Here is a 19,282-nt window from a genome sequence, read left to right as displayed (position 1 = left end):
AACTTAATAAGTCTATGCAAAACCACATTTTAACACCAATTTTAGTTTTAGCAAATAGTTTCCAAGTATCCTAAGTGAAAAAACTTCTATTTTTCAATGATGCCTCAGCGAGATAGGACAAACGTCACCGGTGGGGTGATCAGATGCCCCTTCACTGAGATGAGACACTCTCAACCATTAGGCAGAAACAACTCTTGTAACTGCACCTAACAATCACCATTTGTTCGATCCAGAACTGTTAACCCTTAACAATTCTGCGTAAGTGTAACCCCTCGTTTTCGGCCATTAAGTCCCGCCTTAATTCGCCCACCTTAGGAATAAAGCAGATTAGGACAAAAGACTAAAGCGACCTTATCCTATATAGGAGATCAGATAAAGAAACGTGCAAAACTGCCAGGGTGCCTCGAGACGATGCACATAAACTTTATCCAACCTAACGAGAGAGACCGTGGGACATACTGTCGCACGTCCTGCTCCCACTTACTATGAACATTCTCTCCATCCACCTTGATATTGACCTACCCAAACACCATCCTTTAGGGGAACACTCCCAGGGTGCCACGGGACAGAGGATAGATCTCATGGTGTGGACAATAGAGGGAGAAACGCAAAGAGGTCTAAATGAAGTATCAGATACACCAAGTACCTCCCACTGAATGTTCTATCTAGGGGTTCATAAACTTAGACCATCCGGCTACTGATTTTAATCTAAGTCAGTTTAGTTTGCCCAAAAACAACTATTGTCTTTGAAATTAAATAAATTCAAGTAGTCACATAAACTCTTTAATGGACTGGCCTCAAATTTACATGCATGCATCATATCTATCTAATTCACCTTTCTAGGTAGGTTCCCAAGTAGGGGTGTTTCGTTTACGTCACCTTAAATACCCCAGCCTAAATAGAACCCACCATAGACAAAAGGTTCTTTATAAATAGATTTGCTACACTCTAACCTTTTATTAGTCAATTTAATCCTATTAAACTAATTAAAAGATTAAAGCCTAGGTTGCTAACCTTATTAGAACCGTGATCTTAGGTCTATCTCCACCAAGTTTTAAAACACTTTTAAAACCATGATTCAAACCTAAGTTCGCATGTATGTCTTTCTTATAGATCTCAATTCTAATTTCCTTATAACTCTTATAAAAGAAACAACTAAAACCATACACATTGCCACGCAACTAGGTATTTATAACACTTATAAATTTAACCTATGTGTCATGCTTCATGCAATGTTTATTATGAAGGAAATCGAATACGAGGATTTCCATGAGTAGTGGAATAGATCATTCCAAATTACAATCATGTATGAACATTATAAATTACAGTTGTAAATAAAACAAATGGTTATGCATTCATTACAGAAATTACAACATGAAAATACAAATAAACAAGGAGAATGCTACGAACGTTTGTAGACTCATCTCCACACTCCTTGCTCACAAATGATCGAACAACACGATCGCTACACAGCACGAACACCATGCACTGGAACTTTGTGATCGCCTCGGTCACGAACACCACAACAACACATGAACGACCTCAACAGAACCTCGACGATGTCGAGTTGAGTATAACACCACCAAGAAGGCTACCTTGGTATTCTCAGTGTGAGAATCCAGAGGGTGGGCTCTGTGTAGACTTGGTATGATTGGGCAAGTCGAAGAAGGCAGAACCTATCGTATAGGTCGATGCCCAATCGTTTAGCAAAAGCTAAGTGATCGTCTAGCAAAAACTAAGCGATCGTTTAGTTCATCCTTTAGTTTCGTGTTTGTCACTTAAAAAACACTAAACGATTGTCTAGCTTGCTCAAGCTGTCGTTTAGTAAATCGTATTTACTTAACAACTTCCGTTCCGTGAGATTCCAATTAAGAAAAATCTCCAAAACAATTTTTGACAAAAACTTACTAAAATTAGGAAAACAATTTTCCTTTTATCTCACGATTACCATGAACCACCAATAACCTCCCACTCAATTGGTTATTAGAGAAAAAGATTTAATTATCTAATAATTAATATTATTATAAATATAAATGATAACCAACTTACCATAATATATTTATAACCTATAATAATATTTCATCTCATGAAACATATAAACCATAGTTCTTTTTTTCTCCATGGTACTTAATGTAAATCTCATTTACATTAATCCTCCACTAGATGTATCTCATACATCATACTGATCATATCATATATAATCAAATTACCTCTTGTTAATTTGAACATTTCAAATCAATACCAAGAACTGATCCTCAACTGAATCCATTGAGCTACCAAGGGGACCTTATGGACCTATAGCTCGAAGCTTTAACAGTACATGAATAACTGACTAAACTCTTTAGTCACGGGATCCACCATCCATTAACTGTCAGGTACTCCACTAAAACCCGATAGCTGAACTCTCCTTACCACATATATATTATGTGTCCATCTTAACCAATCAGCAGTACGACAACCCTTCACAGATCGCTCGTAAGTACAGCTTGGCCAATAACCGTTATGCCCCTGTAGTTACATCTAACTTCTTAAGTACCACTGATCCCTCTAATGAACATAAGTCATAGTCCTACTATGACTGAGTTCTCTCTTCCAACGAGAAGCTGTGGCCACTAGGTTCAAGCCCTTAGGGGAGCAATCTCTCTACTTATCCCTACTTCGGGAAAGGAGTGAATTCCATCTTGTGGATTGAGTTCCCAGCTCCTAGATCAGAAAAATCCCAATGAAGGTAGGCATGTTGAGTTGGCAATCTGGCCAATCTCACCTATACTAATTGTAACGTCCCAAAGTTGTTTTGTTAAAAAGGGGGGGGGGGGGTATTGGTTATTTTTAGGAAAAGAGTAAGGTTTTTAAAAAGGCATGGGGATGCATCAAAAAAAAAAAAAAAAAAAAAAAAGGGTTTTCTTTTTCCCTTTTCTTTCTTCTTCTTCTTCTTCTTCCTCCAGCCCCCGACTATAGTCGCCTTCACCGTCGTCGACAACGCCAATCGTTTGTCGGTTGTCTCTCCGTGCATCGACAGGATGCATAGCCGAAGCCACTCGCCTCCTCTTCCAATCCGTCCCAGCCGCGAGAGCCCTTTTCGCACCGCTTGCTCTCATTCTGCACGAGGCCCAGTCGCGTCACAGGCTTCCGTTCCGTGCCGTGCTACTTGTCTGCACGAGTCCTAGCTGCATTGAGCTTCTCTTCCGTGCAGCTATTCGTCCGCCACACGTCGATAGTCAAAGCCCAATGCGCGTCAGAGCTCCCTCATTCGTTTTGCACACCAGAACAGTGTCGGTTGTTGCCAATTTGCGGTTGGTTTCGCCTGATCCTACTGTTCGGGGTAAGTTCCACTCCCCTTTTGGCAGCTCACTGTCTTTTGAGATTCTTGGGCCTAATTTATTATGGTTTTAGGAACGTGCGTCGGTGAAGGGATATCTCGAGTGGAGTAAGGTCTTGTTTTGAGACAGTGCGTTATCCTAAGGTAAGTGGTTTACTGCTGGTTGCCCTAGGATGTTAAGTCTGTTGTGAAATATTTTTATCTCATATGTGAAACTGTGATGAAATCTACTATGGGTTTTATGCTGAATTCGATGTGTTGAATTTGAAGTATTTCTTGCTGTGATGAATTTGGATGTAAGGATTAAAGGATACTGTGACAAGGTTGAAGCATGGATATAATGTGTTAAGGCTTGATGTTGAGTACTGATGTATGAGTTATGAGTAAAGACTGAAACAGTTGATGGAAATATGGGGAACGGTGTTAAAGTTAAATGTTTAGTCATGGCCTTGATTGCATGCTTATGTCTAATTATGTACTGGATGTTTGTAAGCTTGTGTCCATATGAGATTTTAGTGACTGTTAGTGTACCATTTGGCCATGCACATCGGATGTGTGAGCCTTCGGGCCACACCCTGTGTTTATGTACGGTGTCCTTTTTGGGATCACCACTTGTAATTATGTTGTAACCTTTGAGTCACTACTTATGAAAGCATGCCTTTGGGTTCACCCCTTATGCCTATGCCTATGCCTATGTTTATGATGCCTTTGTGCATTTTTGGTCCAATGGATAAACTAATAGGTCACTAAGTGGCCTAGTGGTGGGCCACTTACTGAGTATATTTTTATACTCACTCCTTTCTCTCCCTATTTTTCAGGTAAGAGTAATGACAGAGACAGACTGGCACATGACAAGAGATATCTGTGACCTGGCCATTAGAACGTTTCACTGCTTCCGCATATAGTATTCTGTTCTGAATTCTGGTTTAGGAGCTGGGTGTCTTTCACTTTTATGCAAAATATATCAATTTTATTATTTAATTTCAAACAGTTGTTTTAGTAGAAGTTAGGGGTACCCCGCTTAGTAAATTATTTTATTTTATTTTGCTTTTTTTTATTCATTATTATTTAATTATGTTTTCCCATCGTTGCTCGTTTGAGCATTATTAAATAAAATCTTGGCTTTTTAATTTGATGATTTAAAAGATATTGTACGATTGAGTTTATGCATACATGAAGTAGCTGATAACTTGTAGAAATACAAGTTATTTATGCCACCTTATCTAGATATTGCGGCCAAAAGTTAGTAATTATGCACCAATTGTATGAAAATTAACCTAGTATGACAATAACTATAAATGTTTGCAATTACACCCACTAATGCCAAAAAAAAAAGATGGAGGACAAGCCAAACTTTACTCTGTTTTACAGGAGACCAAGTCACCACTTGCGCTCAATGCTCATAATCAACGCATCTCTGTCACATTATGCCCGTCGATCAACCATGAAGAGACGATTGTCCAAGTAATGGTGCAATGCAATAGTCGGTCCAGGGCTATGCTTCGATCGCATGCGGTAATAAAAACAAACACCGCATGCGAACCCATGATCGAAAGATGCAGCTGAGCAACGCGAGAGCGGAGGATTGAGACACGTGTACAACTAACGTTGTGCAGAAATTGATGGTCTGATTGCATAACAGAAGGAATAATATCCCTCCATCTGCGGAATTACCATAACCATCAAGTGGGGACCACAAGGTCGGAGTCAAAGATCTGCTCCTATAAATACCCCAGCGAATTCAGAGAAAAATATGCTATTTGATACTGGGCTAAGTGCTTGAAAGATTTTAGAGAGAAAAAGGCTGAGCTGAGTGCTGAAGAAAAGAAATCCGGGAAGAGAACAAGATAAGGCTGAGAGGTAAATCTCATATCCGACTTGCTATATACCCGATTGAAGCTTTGTACAGAGACCCCTGCTACCGGTGGAGCAAGCCTGAGAGGGAAGCTCTTCCTGCCATCGAAACCATCCTATCCGGCAAGCAGATCTCCATTGAATCTGTGCCAAGACATTGGCACCGGATTGTATCTGTTCTATCTCTCTTTCATTGTATTCCATATTTTCTTTATCTCTTCATTCACACATCATGTATCAAACACTTAGTAGAAATATTAATGTTTCGATAGATTTCGTTTACCATTTTCTGTCTATTTCCGTTCACCCATTAGTCACTTTCTTCATGATGTTTTCTTAATCCCTTGATGAGCAATATGAATCACCAAGAACTTAATATGTATTAAAGTTATAAAATACGTTTAGCTAAAGCATGCTAGACGACATCTTCACCTGTGAGAGCAGAAGTGAAGATGTCATTCTGATCTATCGAGAGAAGGTCAGAAGAGTGCGTTAACTAAAGCGAGTAGTACTTCTAGACATGGAAGCAACCTTACGTTCATTACGTTAGACTCTGTTTCGCCACAGACATGTGGGAAACGCGGCTGATCACTGAGAGGTGTACGCCAAGAGAAGAGCGGAATAGTATTTGTACCTTTAATTCAATTAAGAACTTGCGTTATTTGTAATACTTATCTTTCTCTTTCTAATCTGCTCACAAGACTTGTCGTCGCATCCCACGTCTTTGCACAACTTTCACAGCCAACCTTAATCCTAGTATCTTGCACATAAAGCCTGTATCTTGTAACATCTAGCTTAGGTTTATTGTATTTTTATGTTTTATCGCATTTTTACCGCTTTCCTTTATTTTACTGCAATTTACATACTATACATACCTTTTATAAATAATTAAAAATCCGGTCGCATATACCATGAACATACCGCAATAACCGGCACCACTTCCCCGTGTTCGACCTCGGATCATATCGAGAAACTTGCGGTGGAATTACATTTGGTTCCATTGTAAGGAAACTTGTGACAACGCAAGGTATACTACCTGAGCAATCCCTAATTAACGCATAAATAGTAGTAGTATCGCATCATTATGAGCATTTAATAACATTCATTCATACCAAACGCGTTACAAATTTACAAGTTTATGGCGCCGGTTACAGGGGAACTGGTCAACGGTTTATTGTTTGAGGGGTTTTTGGTATTTTGCAGGACAAATCTCATTGTACTAGCTGTTTAACGTGGAGAGCGACCTGACGGTTTATGAGTTCTGGTGTTGAACTAAAATTCATAACTGACCCTGAGATCGAGCGAAACTTCCGCTCGAGGATACGCTAGAATAGTAATCGGCGAAAAAAGGCAGCCAGCATGGCAAATAATAACGATAACACAGTGCCAGATGTGAATCAAGGGGTTGTTCGACTGGCCCAGGATCCTGTATTCTTGGCTGCCGATCGCAATATCCCAATGCGAAACTATGCGACACCCAACCTGTATGATTTTTCGCCTGGAATCTCAAGGCTAACTGTTGAGGAGAATTCCCGCTTTGAGATCAAGCCGGTCATGTTACAAATGATTCAGAACGCAGGGCAGTTTGGGGGTCTACAAGGTGAAGACTCGCATGCCCACCTGACCAGCTTCGTTGAGATGTGCGACAATTTCTCCCTATATGGCGTGACTCCAGAGAACATTAGGTTATATCTGTTCCTTTACACCTTGAGGGATGAGGCTAAGAAGTCGGCTTATTCACTAGAGCCCAATGAAATCACGTCATGGGGCGATTGGTTGAACAGTTTATGAAGAAGTTCTTCCCACCGGCTGTCAACGCAAGAAGATGGAAAGATGTGCTGAACTTTTAACAAAAAGAGAATGAGACCCTGAGCATCGCTTGGGTGCGATTTAGAAGATGGGTGAAAAATTGCCCACATATCGGGATTCCCGATTGCGTCCTGATGGAAACATTTTATAATGGTCTGAACAGAGCAATGCAGGCTGTTGTTGATGCCTCCGTGACAGAAGGTTTTATGGACAAGACATACACGGAGGACAAAGTCATCCTTGATCACATCTCAAGGAATATGGATGACTAGATAGATGACGGATATGGAGGTCGAGGTGCCGATCAAAGAAAAGCTGAAGCAGCCATTGTCTCGACGGAGACAATAACTACATTGGCCGCCCAGATGGCCATGGTAACCTCGATCCTCCAATCAATGGCCATTAATCAAGAAGCCATTGCTCCACAATCAGCGCAACCCGCTGCGCCGGCTCAAGTGGCCACAATTGGCTGCGTTAGCTATGGAGGGGCTCACGGAGCTAAAGGATGCCCATTGAATCTGTAGCAAGTGTGTGTTATCTAGAACAACCCAATCAGCAACACCTACAATTCGGGGTGGGGGAGTCATCCTAACTTTGGTTGGGGCGTCAATCCCAACCTAGGGGGTCCAATGAACCATCAAGAGGGCAACAAAGGGAATCCTCCATTTCACCATAATCAGGGGCAACCAAGACCGCAGAACCAGCAACCTTCATCATCATCTAACACCTCGGGAGGATCGTTAGAGGCGCTGCTGAAACAATACATGGACAAGAACGATGCAGTAATTCAAGCCCAAGCATCCTCTATACGAAATCTGGATATCCAAGTGGGCCAGCTGGCCTCTGAGCTGAGAAGTCGGACATTTGGAACACTGCCCAGTAATTCTGAAGCCCCCGGATCAACAGGAAAAAACCAATGTCCGTGAAGACATTGAGCAGGCAAGCCTGATCGCCTGCGGAGATGTGGATTGCGAGCATCAAGGACAACGCAAATTTTCGGTCCATATCTCATTACTACATTTATTCTGCTTTACTAAATTCCTTCTTTGATTTCTGAGCCAAGTTTTAATGATTCATTTAATGCAAATTTTGACTCTTCGAATTTCATTCTTCAGTTAATTCTGTGCATTTAATTCGTTCCTGCCTTTAATTTTTTGAGTTTTCTGTAGTCAGTGTATGAGCTTTAATTTGTGAATGATTGAGTCATAAAGAAAAATAAATAATAATAATAATAAAATAAAATACTTGTGTAAAACATCAGTTATGAAAATAAAACATTGAACAACAAGAAAGCAAGATGACAATGGACGCATCCCAAACCTACTCGGAATGCATTGCGATCACCAAACTCAACTGTATTGAGTTGAGGGGTGTGTTGGCTCGTATATGTCCTTTGCCCATCCTTAGTCAAATGCACTATGTCGAGGTATCCTCCAGAAATGCGTTGGTTAAGGGGTGTGTTGCGGGGATATATGCGTTGTTGCCCGCTCTCTGCAAAGATACAATTGCGTTATTGAACACAATGCGTTATAACTTATTATGTGTCCATTCAAATAAAATATTAAAGAAAATTTTGTCTGGTAATTCGGGAAGAAGTCCAATCGATTCGTATCCCCAAGCAATTATGGCCTGACGGGCGAAAGGACGCTTTTTTCTGAAAAGTCCATAAATGCGGGAGGTGGAACGACGCACCTGTTGAGATGCTCGAGGTCAGTCGCTATACGAATCGGATTGGGCCCCACCACTACCCAACCTATAAATACCCCCTTCCTCGTCTTTGGAAACTCTTTACCAGAAAATCAAAACCCTAACATTTTGCTTTCAAAACCCTTTCTTCTCCCAAAAGCTCGAAGTCTACCAGACCTTCCAACCCGTTTCAATGGTCGACCAAACACCAAACCAACCTGCTTCACCTTCCATCCCTGACCAAGCAGCCATGCGAGAGGCAGCATTCCTGCCTGCCAGTCGTAGGCTTGTCGCCCAACCCCGTTCTTTCCCCAGACCCACCAGAAGAACCCAGAGAAACCCCTTAGCCGTTAGGCCTTCTGCGTTTAAAAGAGGAGGAAGCACTGAAAGCTTTCCAATGCCAGCACCGTCCGTCTCCACTAAAAGTGAACGGAAGAGGCAAGACGATATGGAGGTGTTTGGCAACATCCTAAACACCTTGGAGCAAGGAGGAGGAGACGATGGTTGTAGCGGAGAAAGCAATAAAGGATGGAGTAGTGATGATGGAAGATGTAGTGGCTGAAGAAAAAGATAAAGGGAATGATGTTTTGGTCCTGGAGACTCCGGAGGCCACCATCATCACAGAAATTTTTGATGAGCCTCCACAAATGGAAGAAGAGGAAATTGCGATCATTAAAAGAGAAGAAAATGAGATCGTAGTTGAAGAGGTCGAAGAAGCGGAGATAGAGTTAATAACCCCTGACCTTGCGATGGAGGAGATTGCAGAGGGTGTGCTGCCAGAAGAGGCCAAGAAGGAAGTTGAAGGCAACTAAGGCAGAGAAGGAAGCCGAAGCTAGATTGAAGAAGGCAGCAGAGGTCGAGAAGGAAGACGAGAAGAAGAAGAAGAAGAGAAAGGAAAAGAATGTTGGAAAGGCGGAGTCGTCGCATCATCAAAAGTTCAGAAAGAACAAAGAGAAAAAGTATGATAACGAAGATGAAGGGGCCAAGAAGAAGAGGAGAAAGGAGAAAGAAGATAGAAGGTTGCAGCGAAAAAAGAAGAGGCACCTAAGAGAAGAAGAAAAAGCAAAGCAGAGGGCTGCAAGCCCCGAGAAGGATGGAGAGTTGACCTCCGTAAGGGAGAATAGGGGGAAACGACGCAATTGATGGAGCCACCGCAACCTGAAGCAACACAATTAGTTGCGACGGACGAAGGAGAAAAAATAGAGGGAACCCTTCTAATGTAGCGTCGCAAGGATAATACGCCGCAAGGGTCTAGCATCGACCGAATTAATGTTAGCACTAGAAGATGAGGAAAGAAGAAGAAAAGAAGAAGAAGAGAAGCAAGAAAAGATGGAGCGGGGCAAGCTCATCATCGTAGAAGGGAATAGAAGAAGAAGATTAGAAATTGAAGAAATGAGAGGAAATAACGAGCTTGCCCGACTTGAAGGGATCCGAAAATGCGAAGAGGATCAGTGCCTATTGCGGGCCTCTGAACAGTTTGAAGAAGAGTTCGAGAGAGAAGAGAGAAAGGTAGAAAAAGAAGAAAAAAGGAAGAATGAAGAAGAAGAAAGACTACTTTTAGAAGAAAAGAGGAGGAAGCGCGAAGCTAACAAGAAGCGCTTGTATAAAAGTAAGGGCAAAGAACTCGTTGAATGCGAGAAAGAGGAACAGCGCAAGGAGCTGAAAAAGAGACTAAGGCAAGCAGCCTGCCTTGCGCAAGCAAGAGGCAAAGACATAGCAGAAAGCAGCAAGCCTGCATCGGCCAAGAAGCGATCACCTAAAAGAAAGGAGAATGATGACATGCTGATTGAGATGGGCTTCTACCCTGTGCTGACCCCACTACCTGATCTCATCACGAGTGTCATCGTGGAGCATGGGTGGGACACTTTCTGTCAGTTCCCACTATCATCGTGTCTCAGGTAGTGTGGGGCTTCTATCGTGGGCATCTGCACGGAAATAGGGATGCGGTGACTTTTAAGGGAGAAACAGTACACTTCAGCGCAAAGGACATCAATGAACTTTATCAGATGAGGGACAACCCTGATGCACCAGGGAGCAAGATCATTGATGATCCTATAGAAGAACTGATGAGAGACGCGCTGAAGGTACTAGCGCAACCAGGCATAAGATGGGCAGTCTCCCCTAAAGGAATCCGCACTCTGGAGTCTAAGTCTTTGCTGCCGGAGGGAAGGCTCTGGGTTTATTTGGTCAAGAAGTAGCTGATCCCAGCAATGCATGAGAGAAATGTATCAAAGGATCAAGTGACAGCCGCATATTGTATTGTGCACGACATTTCTATTGACGTGGGTTGATCGCAGGGTAGATCAGAGCACTAGTAGGGTATATAGGGGGGTAGTACTTCTTCCCGTGGATCATCTCAAGTTTATGCCTAAGTGCGGGTGTAGGCATTGATGAGGAGCCCATGCCAGAAGTTCACGGCCTCATCAACATCAAAATTCTGAGAATGCTCTTCAAGGATTCCCCACATTGCCCGAAACTGCCAGCAAAGAGACCTGCGATTGATTTGAATGCGCCACAAGAACCCAGAACAAAAAGAAGAAAAAGAAAAGATAAGGGAAAAGAGAGAGTACTGAGTCATCGGCGCATGATCTAGAGCCCATAAACCCTCTTCCCTTAGTCATCAGATCTCCAAGCCCTCCAAGCCCGCCGCAAACCTCCTCCCCTCGTCGTGAACCGATTACAAATCTTCTTCTTATCCCCAACTCTCCTATTCAACCAGCAGCCCCACCTTCACCAACAACTTTATCACCACATCCCACTACCCCACCGCTGCAAGTTGATGACCCACACGCTTTGGGTGAAGGCATATCTGCCCAACCCCAAAACGGTGCTGGCAAGACATCGTAGGCACAACCATCCTCCACCTCCTTGGCTGCTGAGCTAGTTGAAATGAGAAATCTCTTCACCCAACAGCAAGAACTTGTCTCTTAGAAGCATCACTTCTTCAACCATCGATTTGAGGTAGCAATGGAGCGCATTGATGAGATTCAACGCAGTGCTGCAACTTCAAGGGAAGCACTCATCAATATGCAGCGTAGTATTTTTACTTCCTTTGTTAATCTTTGCTATATTTTTACTCTTGTATTTTTACGATCTTCATTACGTTGCTATGATGTATTATATGATTATGCTTAGAAACATTTCCTGTACTTAAGAAATTCTGACTAACACTTAGTTAACTCTTAATTTAGCGGTACTTTACCTTTTATCTTTCAAAGTCCTGCTCAAACCTTCTTTTTGGAATTTTCTTCTAAGTGTCTATCTAGTCTATCCAAACAACGCAATGAGGACCTTGCTCATCTTTAAATTTGGGGGTAGGGAAGGTCTGAGCAGATGAACTCAGAAGTATGTAGTATTTCAAAAAATGCGTCCATTTTCAATTAAAAAAAAATTATGTAAAACTCCAATGTCAGCGCAAGGGAAAATTTCAAAACTGTTCCTAACCTGATAAGAGTTTAGTTGTGAAAAGAGCCTGCTCGTAGTTGGATGTTCGTATGACACCCGTAGGAGCAAGCCAAAACGAAGGTGGGTTTCCAAGAACAATGATGTAGAAACCAAAAAAAAAAAAAAGAATGAATGCAAGGGACAACTCCTCTGATTATCATGAGTTAAAGTTAGAATTGGCACACTACTGTAGTTGGATGTTCGCATGAAACCCGTGGGGACAAGCCAAAATGAAGAGTGTAACCATGACCAACTGTCTCTAAGTGAATAAATGACGCAAAGTTTTTCTCACCATATATAGATACATCAAGTTGTTTTGATAAAGAATAGATAAACTTTCTATTTTGAAAACTCGAAAAGTGTCTTTGAGCAGAATTTTGTTACATAGAAGAATAAAGTAAGGCTTGCTAAGAATTAGCAAGGATAGAAAGAAACTGCGATGTCAGGTAATGTGCCTAAGTGTAACATTTGGAGCAACCAATCATCGTAGAAATATAGGGTAGGAATAGAGCATGATTGCCTTAGTAGAAGATATGCTTGAGGACAATCATATATCTAAATTTGGGGGTATGATAACTTGTAGAAATATAAGTTATTTATGCCACCTTATCTAGATATTGCGGCCAAAAGTTAGTAATTATGCGCCAATTGTATGAAAATTAACCTAGTATGACAATAATTATAAATGTTTGCAATTACACCCACTAACGCCAAAAAAAGAGATGGAGGACAAGCCAAACTTTACTCTGTTTTGCAGGAGACCAAGTCACCGCTTGCGCTTAAGGCTCATGAGAAATTAATCAACGCATCTCTGTCACATTGCGCCTGTCGATCAACCATGAAGAGACGATTACCGATGTAATGGCGCAATGCGATAGTCGGTCCAGAGCTATGCTTCGACCGCATGCGGTAATAAAAACAAACACCGCATGCGAACCCATGATCGAAAGATGCAGCTGAGCAACGCGAGAGCGGAGGATTGAGACACGTGTACAACTAACGGTTGTGCAGAATTGATGGTCTAATTGCATAACAGAAGGAATAATATCCCTCCATCTGCGGAATTATCATAACCATCAAGTGGGGACCACAAGGCTGGAGTCAAAGGATCTGCTCCTATAAATACCCCAGCGAATATAGAGAAAAATATGCTATTTGATACTGGGCTAAGTGCTGAAAGATTTTAGAGAAAAAAAGCTGAGTTGAGTGCTGAAGAGAAGAAATCCGAGAAGAGAACGAGATAAGGCCGAGAGGTAAATCTCATATCCAACTTGCTATATACCCGATTGAAGCTTTGTGCAGAGACCCCTGCTACCGGTGGAGCAAGCCTGAGAGGGAAGCTCTTCCTGCCATCGAAACCATCCTATCCGGTAAGTAGATCTCTATTGAATCTGTGCCAGACATTGGCACCGGATTGTATCTGTTCTATCTCTCTTTCATTGTATTCCATATTTTCTTTATCTCTTCATTCACACATCATGTATCAAACACTTAGTAGAAATATTAATGGTTTCGATAGATTTCGTTTATCATTTTCTGTCTATTTTCGTTCACCCATTAGTCACTTTCTTCATGATGTTTTCTTAATCCCTTGATGAGCAATATGAATCACCAAGAACTTAATATGTATTAAAGTTATAAAATACGTTTAGCTAAAGCATGCTAGACGACATCTTCACCTGTGAGAGCAGAAGTGAAGATGTCATTCTGATCTATCGAGAGAAGGTCAGAAGAGTGCGTTAACTAAAGCGAGTAGTACTTCTAGACATGGAAGCAACCTTACGTTCATTACGTTAGACTCTGTTTCGCCACAGACATGTGGGAAACGCGGCTGATCACTGAGAGGTGTACGCCAAGAGAAGAGCGGAATAGTATTTGTACCTTTAATTCAATTAAGAACTTGCGTTATTTGTAATACTTATCTTTCTCTTTCTAATCTGCTCACAAGACTTGTCGTCGCATCCCACGTCTTTGCACAACTTTCACAGCCAACCTTAATCCTAGTATCTTGCACATAAAGCCTGTATCTTGTAACATCTAGCTTAGGTTTATTGTATTTTTATGTTTTATCGCATTTTTACCGCTTTCCTTTATTTTACTGCAATTTACATACTATACATACCTTTTATAAATAATTAAAAATCCGGTCGCATATACCATGAACATACCGCAATAACCGGCACCACTTCCCCGTGTTCGACCTCGGATCATATCGAGAAACTTGCGGTGGAATTACATTTGGTTCCATTGTAAGGAAACTTGTGACAACGCAAGGTATACTACCTGAGCAATCCCTAATTAACGCATAAATAGTAGTAGTATCGCATCATTATGAGCATTTAATAACATTCATTCATACCAAACGGGTTACAAGTTTACAGTAGCGTCCTAGAATGTTGTAGGAAACTAAGGTCGTTACAGTTGGTATCGAAGCCTAAGTTTTAGGTTCTGTAGACTGACTTACATTGTGAGTCTAATCTGTTTCTTATGGCCACAAATGGATCTTTCGTCATTGCCAGGTATGTTGTTTTAAAAAACCTTTAGGGAATTATATATACATGGAATTCTACTTGTGTGTTGTTGTTTGATGGTTTACCCTGCTAGTGTGATTAAAGTGCTACGTGTGATCACCAGTTATGGCACCATGAACTAGAGGAAGGGGCGGTCGAGGCAGGAAGGAAGTTGAGGAGCGGGATTCCGACCTACAAGAACCCGAGGTGCAGAGCCAAGAAGTGCGAGACCCGCCACCTCGTGGCCCCTCTCGGTCAACCTGGCAGAGGGTTAGACCAAGAAGTGGGCCTCGAACTTTGATTGTACCCCCACCAGGATCGTCGTCCTCAGAAATCTCAGTAGAATATACGGTTATGGCTGCGGCTATTGGGAATGTCATCACACAGGAGTGGTGGGACAGTTAAGGGGCATGGTGGCCGAGCAGATCGCCCAGCACGTACAATCACAGCAGGCGCCATCCTCGTCGGCCCTGTTACCACCAGTTCAGAATCAGGATAGGGCCACAAGTCAGACCATGGCAGGCCCTTCATTGGAAGCTGGATACCTACGAGATTTCAAGAAATACGATCCACCCGACGTTTAACAGATCCTTAAAAGACCCCACAAATGTAGAATTTTGGTTGTCCACTATTGAGGGGACCTTTTAGTACATGAGGTGTCCAGAGGAGCAGAAGCTGCAGTGTGCCGATTTCGTCCTCATCGACAATGCCAAACGCTGGTGGTGCTCCGCTGAGAGAATGATAGAAGTCGGTGGAGGCCAAGCCTTGTGGGATCAGTTCAAGGAGCGGTTTTATGAGAAGTACTTCTCTGCCCATGTGAGGTATAACAAGCAGGCTGAGTTCATGAACTTAAAGCAGGGAACCATGACAGTGGAAGAGTATGAAGAGAAGTTTGACAAATTGTCTTGTTTTGCCCCTGACCTGGTGTCTACCGAAGCAAAGAAGGTTGAGAGGTTTGTACAAGGACTCTGAGATGGGGTGTGAGGCATCGTGCAAGCCCTGGAGCCTCCCACCTACGTCGCAACCTTCCGAGCGACAACACGCGTGGGTTGTCCTTCAGGGATAGAGTTTCTGAAGTCCTTGATGGAGGAACCGGCCTCCAGCCAGAAGAGGAAGGTTGAGTAGAAAGCTCTGGGACCTCCGCAGAAGGTCTAGAGTACAAGCAGGCCAGTAGGGCATGCTCAACGGCAGGCTACGATTTTAGGAAGAGTTTGAAGGGAAAGGCCGGTATGCAAGTCTTGTGGAAAGCGTCATTGGGGACGTTGTCTGATTGGCACAGAGACATGCTTCAGATGTAAACAGGTAAGGCATACGGCAGACCAATGCCCTAGTAGTGGTTCCGGAAGTGCGGGGGATCAGCCCTCGAGTTAATATCAGGGTAGTTCAAGCCAACACCAGCAGCAGGGTCAGGTCTATGCCACCAGTCGTCGGGAGGTTGAGCACTCGGGAACAGTGGTGACAGGTACACTCCCAATCTTGGGGCACTATGCCTTAACATTGTTTGACTCGGGCTCGTCCCACCTTTTCATTTTTTCATTGTTTGTGAAGCATGCCATGTTAGTTTTGGAGCCTTTGGTCTATGTTTTGTCAGTGTCTTCATCGTTGGGAGAAATTATGATAGCTAGTGAAAAGATAAAAGTATGTCAGTTAGAAATAGCAAGCCGTACCCTTGAGGTGACTCTGATAGTATTAGATATGCGTGATTTTGATGTAATTCTGGGCATGGATTGGTTGGCTGCCAACCATGCTAGTATAGATTTTTCTCGTGAGGAGGTGAATTTTAACCCTCTTAGAGAAGCCAGCTGTAAGTTCAAAGGGGCCGGGACAGTAGTTTTGCCTAAGGTGATTTCAGCAGTTAAGGTTAAGAGATTGTTTAGCCAAGGTGTCTAGAGTATATTGGCTAGTGTAGTTGACACAAGGGAAACCGAGGTTGCTCTAACCTCTGAACCAGTTGTGAGAGATTATTTCGATGTATTCTCGGAAGAACTCCCAGGATTGCCTCCGCCAAGGGATATTGATTTTACGATTAATCTGGAGCCAGACACTATTCCTATATCCAAAGCTCTGTACAGAATGGCTCCAGAAGAATTGAAAGAATTAAGGGTTCAATTGCAAGAACTGCTTGATAAAGGGTTTATATGACCCAGTGTTTCCCCGTGGGGTGCACCAGTATTGTTTGTGAAGAAAAAGAAAGGGTCATTACGTTTATGCATAGATTACAGAGAGTTGAATAAGGTGACCATTAAGAATAACTACCCCCTTCCTAGAATCGATGATTTGTTTGACCAGCTACAGGGTGCTATCGTATTATCCAAGATTGACCTACGGTCAGGTTACCATCAGTTGAGGATCAGGGACAACGATATTTCGAAGATTGCATTCCGATCCATATATGGGCATTACGAGTTCATTGTAATGTCTTTTGGTCTGACCAATGCTCCAGCGGTATTCATGGATTTGATGAACCGAGTGTTCAAGGATTTCCTATATGCCTTTGTAATCGTTTTTATTGATGACATTTTGGTATACTCCAAGAAGCAGAGCATGAGGAACATCTTAGGAAGGTCCTAGGAACACTGCGAGAAAACAAACTGTATGCAAAGTTTTCTAAGTGCGAGTTCTGGCTACGGAAGGTGTTCTTCCTTGGGCACATGGTGTCGAAGGACGGGGTTTTAGTGGATCCAGCTAAGATTGAAGTCGTTATCAATTGGCCCCGCCCTACAATGGTCAGTGAGGTGCATAGTTTCCTGGGTTTGGCTGGATACTATCATAGGTTTGTAGAGAATTTCTCCAGCATGGCCATGCTGTTGACCCAACTAACCAGGAAGGGAGCCACGTTTGTTTGGAGCAAAGCGTGTGAGGACAGTTTTCAGGACCTCAAGTAGAGGTTGGTTTCAGCCCCGATTCTCACCGTACCAGATGGCTCCAAAACTTCGTGATTCATAGTGATGCTTCCAAGAAGGGTTTGGGTTGTGTGCTCATGCAATATGGTAGGGTGGTCGCCTATGCCTCCCACCAGTTGAAGAACCATGAGTGCAACTATCCTACCCACGACTTGGAATTGGTAGCGGTAATGTTTGCCCTGAAGATCTAGAGACACTACTTGTATGGGGAAAAGATCCAAGTGTTGACTGACCACAAGAGTCTGAAATACTTTTTCACCCAGAAGGAATTAAACGTGAGGTAGTACAGGTGGCTCGAGTTAGTAAAGGATTATGACTGCGAGATCCTCTACCACCCAGGTAAGGAAAATGTGGTAGTCGATGCCCTCAAGTGAAAGGTAGCTCATTCGGCCGCCTTGATCACTAAGCAGGTTCAACTGTGTAGAGACTTGGAACGAGCAGAGATTGCGGTGGCAGTGTGGGAAGTCACTGCGCAGCCAACTCAGTTGACAGTGCAACTAACCTTGAGGCAGCGGATTATTGATGCTCAGTAGGGTGATCCCGACTTGGTTCAGAAGTGTTGTCAAGTAGGGTCAGGTCAGGCAAGTGAATTTTCTATGTCAGTGGACCCGGGTCTTTTGTATCAGGGACGGTTGTAAATCCCAGCAGTTGATGGCTTGAAAGGAGAATTGTTGGTGGAAGCTCATAACTCTCCATTCTTGATACACCCAGGTAGTACCAAAATGTACCAAGATGTGAAGCGGTATTACTAGTGGCCCAATATGAAAAGGGAGATAACTGAATATGTCAGTAGATGTTTAGTCTGTCAACAGGTGAAGGCCCCGAGGCAGAAGGTAGTAGGCTTGTTGCAACCTTTGGATGTGCCAGAGTGGAAATGGGAGAGTGTGGCTATGGATTTTATTACGGGGTTGCCCAGGACAACGAAGCATTTCTCGATGATTTGGGTTGTGATAGATAGACTCACCAAGGTGGCACATTTTATTCCAGAAAAGCCCAAGTACGCGGTGAGTAAATGGGCTTAGTTGTACATGAAGGAGATAGTAAGGTTGCATGGTGTACCAGTGTCAATTGTGTCCGACAGGGACCCTCGTTTCACCTCTAGTTTTTGGAAGAGCTTCCAGGCAGCTTTAGGGTCGCGGTTGAACTTCAGTACAACATTTCACCCCCAAACGAATGGGCAAACATAACGTTTAAATCAAACATTGAAGGACATGTTACGCACTTGTGCGTTGGAATTCTTAGGGAGTTGAGACTCCCACTTGTATTTGGTAGAGTTTGCTTATAATAATAGCTATCAGGCTACCATTGGTATGTTGTCGTTTAAAGCTCTTTATGGCAGAGGTTGTAGGTCTTCCGTTTGCTGGAGTGAGGTTGGGGAGAGGAAACTAGTGGGGACTGAGTTAGTGGAGTTGACGAATAAAGCCATGCAAAAAATCAGGGCCAGAATGCTAGCAGCACAAAATAGACAGAAAAGTCACTGAGTATATTTTTATACTCACCCTTTTCTCTCCCTATTTTTCAGGTAAGAGTAATGACAGACTGGCGCATGACAAGAGAGATCCGTGACCTGGCCATTAGGACATTTCACTGCTTTCGCATATAGTATTATGTTCTAAATTCTAGTTTAGGAGTTAGGTGTCTTTCACTTTTATGCAAAATATATCAATTTTATTATTTAATTTCAAACAGTTGTTTTAGTAGAAGTTAAGGGTACCCCACCTAGTAAATTATTTTATTTTATTTTGCTTTAGTTTTAT

General features: G+C 42.6%; 1 protein-coding gene across 1 annotated transcript; it reads left to right on the top strand.

Annotated features, from left to right (window-relative positions):
* Nucleotides 1-15,273: 15,273 nt before the first annotated feature.
* On the top strand, nt 15,274-17,507 carry LOC150038223 (uncharacterized). Its single transcript, XM_090312488.1, has 6 exons — nt 15,274-15,567; nt 16,000-16,084; nt 16,184-16,426; nt 16,532-16,754; nt 16,890-17,145; nt 17,256-17,507. The coding sequence occupies exons 1-6, from the start codon at nt 15,274-15,276 to the stop codon at nt 17,505-17,507; spliced, it is 1,353 nt and encodes a 450-aa protein (XP_090168614.1).
* Nucleotides 17,508-19,282: the final 1,775 nt, after the last annotated feature.

Source organism: Benincasa hispida, chromosome 1 (genome assembly GCF_027475165.1).
Source record: "Benincasa hispida cultivar pf3 chromosome 1, pf3_genome.v1.1, whole genome shotgun sequence".
In the NCBI taxonomy this organism is placed as follows: domain Eukaryota; kingdom Viridiplantae; phylum Streptophyta; class Magnoliopsida; order Cucurbitales; family Cucurbitaceae; genus Benincasa; species Benincasa hispida.
Note: the sequence above shows the minus strand (reverse complement) of the source record. Positions and strands in the feature narration are given on the sequence as shown.